Source organism: Geospiza fortis, unplaced genomic scaffold (assembly GCF_000277835.1).
Source record: "Geospiza fortis unplaced genomic scaffold, GeoFor_1.0 scaffold394, whole genome shotgun sequence".
Lineage (NCBI taxonomy): Eukaryota > Metazoa > Chordata > Aves > Passeriformes > Thraupidae > Geospiza > Geospiza fortis.
The window spans coordinates 380,912-383,056 of NW_005054509.1; the positions used below are offsets into that span (position 1 = coordinate 380,912).

Consider the following 2,145-nt stretch of genomic DNA (forward strand, 5'->3'; position numbering starts at 1 on the left):
TCTGATTCAGGTATCAGAGCTCTCCTAAGAGCTCGCTGTGGCGCATTGGAGCCAGCCTGGGCTTTGCAGCCCGGGCACTCCAGTGCCTTTTGACACATTTTTCTAATACACAAAATTTGAACCCTTGTCTCATCAGTGAGATTTAGGTTTGCTTAAGCAAATAATTCTTTTTAGTGGGTCACAGCCAGCCACGTATATGGATTATTTTGTTTTGTTCTCACGAAAATGGGTTTCTTTGGATCGCTGCAGCTTTCTGCTGAAACAAAACCAAGGAACTGAGTCTTTGAGTGGCTGTTCTGTATATTTTTTATTGTTTTTTAAAAATCTACAATTTATGTATTTCATGCTAGAATTTCAAGACAAATGGGGGTTGTTGATCTAAAATTATTAATTAACAAAGTTTGAAATAGAATCTGAGGCTTGAACAGAATGTTCATAAAAGGATAAAAGTATAATCTGATACTGAAATATTCAGAAATTCTGAGAGAGGCTCCAGCCCTCACTGAAATTCATCCATAAAGATTATTCAATACTTAATTCAGTGTATTTTTTGCAGACCCTCTTTGAAAATACTTGTTTTCTTCTTTTAATCCACTGGGTGAGCCAAAAGTCCACTCTGCAGGGCTCCTTATCTGTGACTGCACGAGCCGTTATTTCAGAGTGAAACTTTAAAAGGATTTGTATAGAGCTAAATGTTCAATTCCCATTCAGTTATGTGCTTAACCACATTCTGTTTTTTAGATAAAGGAAATTGTGTTTCCTTTTTGTTCTGCTCATTGACTTCATTGGAAGTACTTGGTTCCTTAAGTGATAAGGTCCAACTGCATCATCTCTTCTCAAATAAATTTTGTCATATTTTCATCCATATACATATTGGTTTAGTAGGTAGAGGTAATAACATGTTTTTAAAAGGGAATCAATTAATTCTGTGATTTATGCTGGACATCAAAAATAAAAAGAAGAACTTCTTGCCTTGCCACTTGTCACCTGTAGCTGAATAGATACATGGATGTGGGGACACTGATTCTGCTTCCCAGGGTTTTCTTCTGCAGTGGGTAGTTGGTTTTTCTCCTTGAAAGGCTGTGCTCATAGGTTGCTGTTCCAATTCTGTTCCCAGCAAAAATGCTAACATTTGACAGAGATTTAACTAGATTTATAGGCTGCACCTGCTCTATCACGTATTCCCAAGGGGTTTCTAACAACATCCTGGGAAATTCAGGAGCAGTGCAGAGATGTTGTATTCTCCTGCTTCCCTGCTTGGTTTTGGGGTTGATCTTTAATTTTTTATGCAGAGGGGAATATGTTGGAGAGTGTTTGGGTCATGGAAAAGCAAGAGGTTTGTGGGAAACAGGAATATGGACTATTCCAAGGTATTTTTCACTCTTTTTCAGTACTAGCTATCTGAAGAAAAATGTGATTATCTGTCCTTATTCGTTTAGTGCTTTGAGAGTTGAGGCAAAAACATAAAAGGAATAATTTCAGAAAGTGGTTATTTTTGTAATATAAACTTAGCTGTTTTTTGAATATTCACTTGAGAGTCCAGCGGCTATAAAGGTAAAATTTGCAAAGGTTGGTAAAGAAAAAGGGATACTTTCCCTGTGTACAGCTGAGCTTGTGCAAACTAGTGTATTAGTTTTGAAGTGCAATGGTATTTGGAAGTATAGTACCCCTAAATCCTTAACTCAGTTTTGCATTAAGGCTAGCAACTTAAAAAGTATTAGTAAGTTCCTGGGTTGAGTTACCTTTAAAATGCAGAGAAAATATGCTTAATTAAGAGGTGTAATGTAATTCTTTTTCACATTAAATTGTTTTTCTTTATGCTTTTAGGGTATAAAGCCAGCAAGCTTTGAGAAAGTTACTGATCCTGAAATTAAGGAGATAATTGGGGAGTGCATCTGCAAAAACAAAGAAGAAAGGTTTGTTTCAAGGGATTGAGCTTTGTATTAAATAACGTGTATGCAGGGATTTCAGAACTGTGTCGATTTCTGCTCTGGTCTGTGGGTCTGCCCTGTGCACAAGAAAATGCAGCATGGAAGTGCAGATCTAAATTATTTCCTGCTTTCCTGGCATTCAGTGTCAGGATAAGCAGTGATGTTGTGTCTCTCAGCCACTCAGCATCACTGTGGAGCTGAGCTAGGGTATTCT

At 37.3% G+C, this 2,145-nt stretch overlaps 1 protein-coding gene across 1 annotated transcript in view; it reads left to right on the forward strand.

Moving 5' to 3' along the window:
• WNK2 (WNK lysine deficient protein kinase 2) overlaps window positions 1-2,145 on the forward strand; it is a gene marked incomplete at its 5' end in the record, with an annotated part of 95,736 nt that overhangs the window by 44,911 nt on the left and 48,680 nt on the right. The window contains 1 exon segment of the mRNA XM_031063513.1: window positions 1,828-1,916. Coding sequence (XP_030919373.1) covers window positions 1,828-1,916 — 89 coding nt within the window.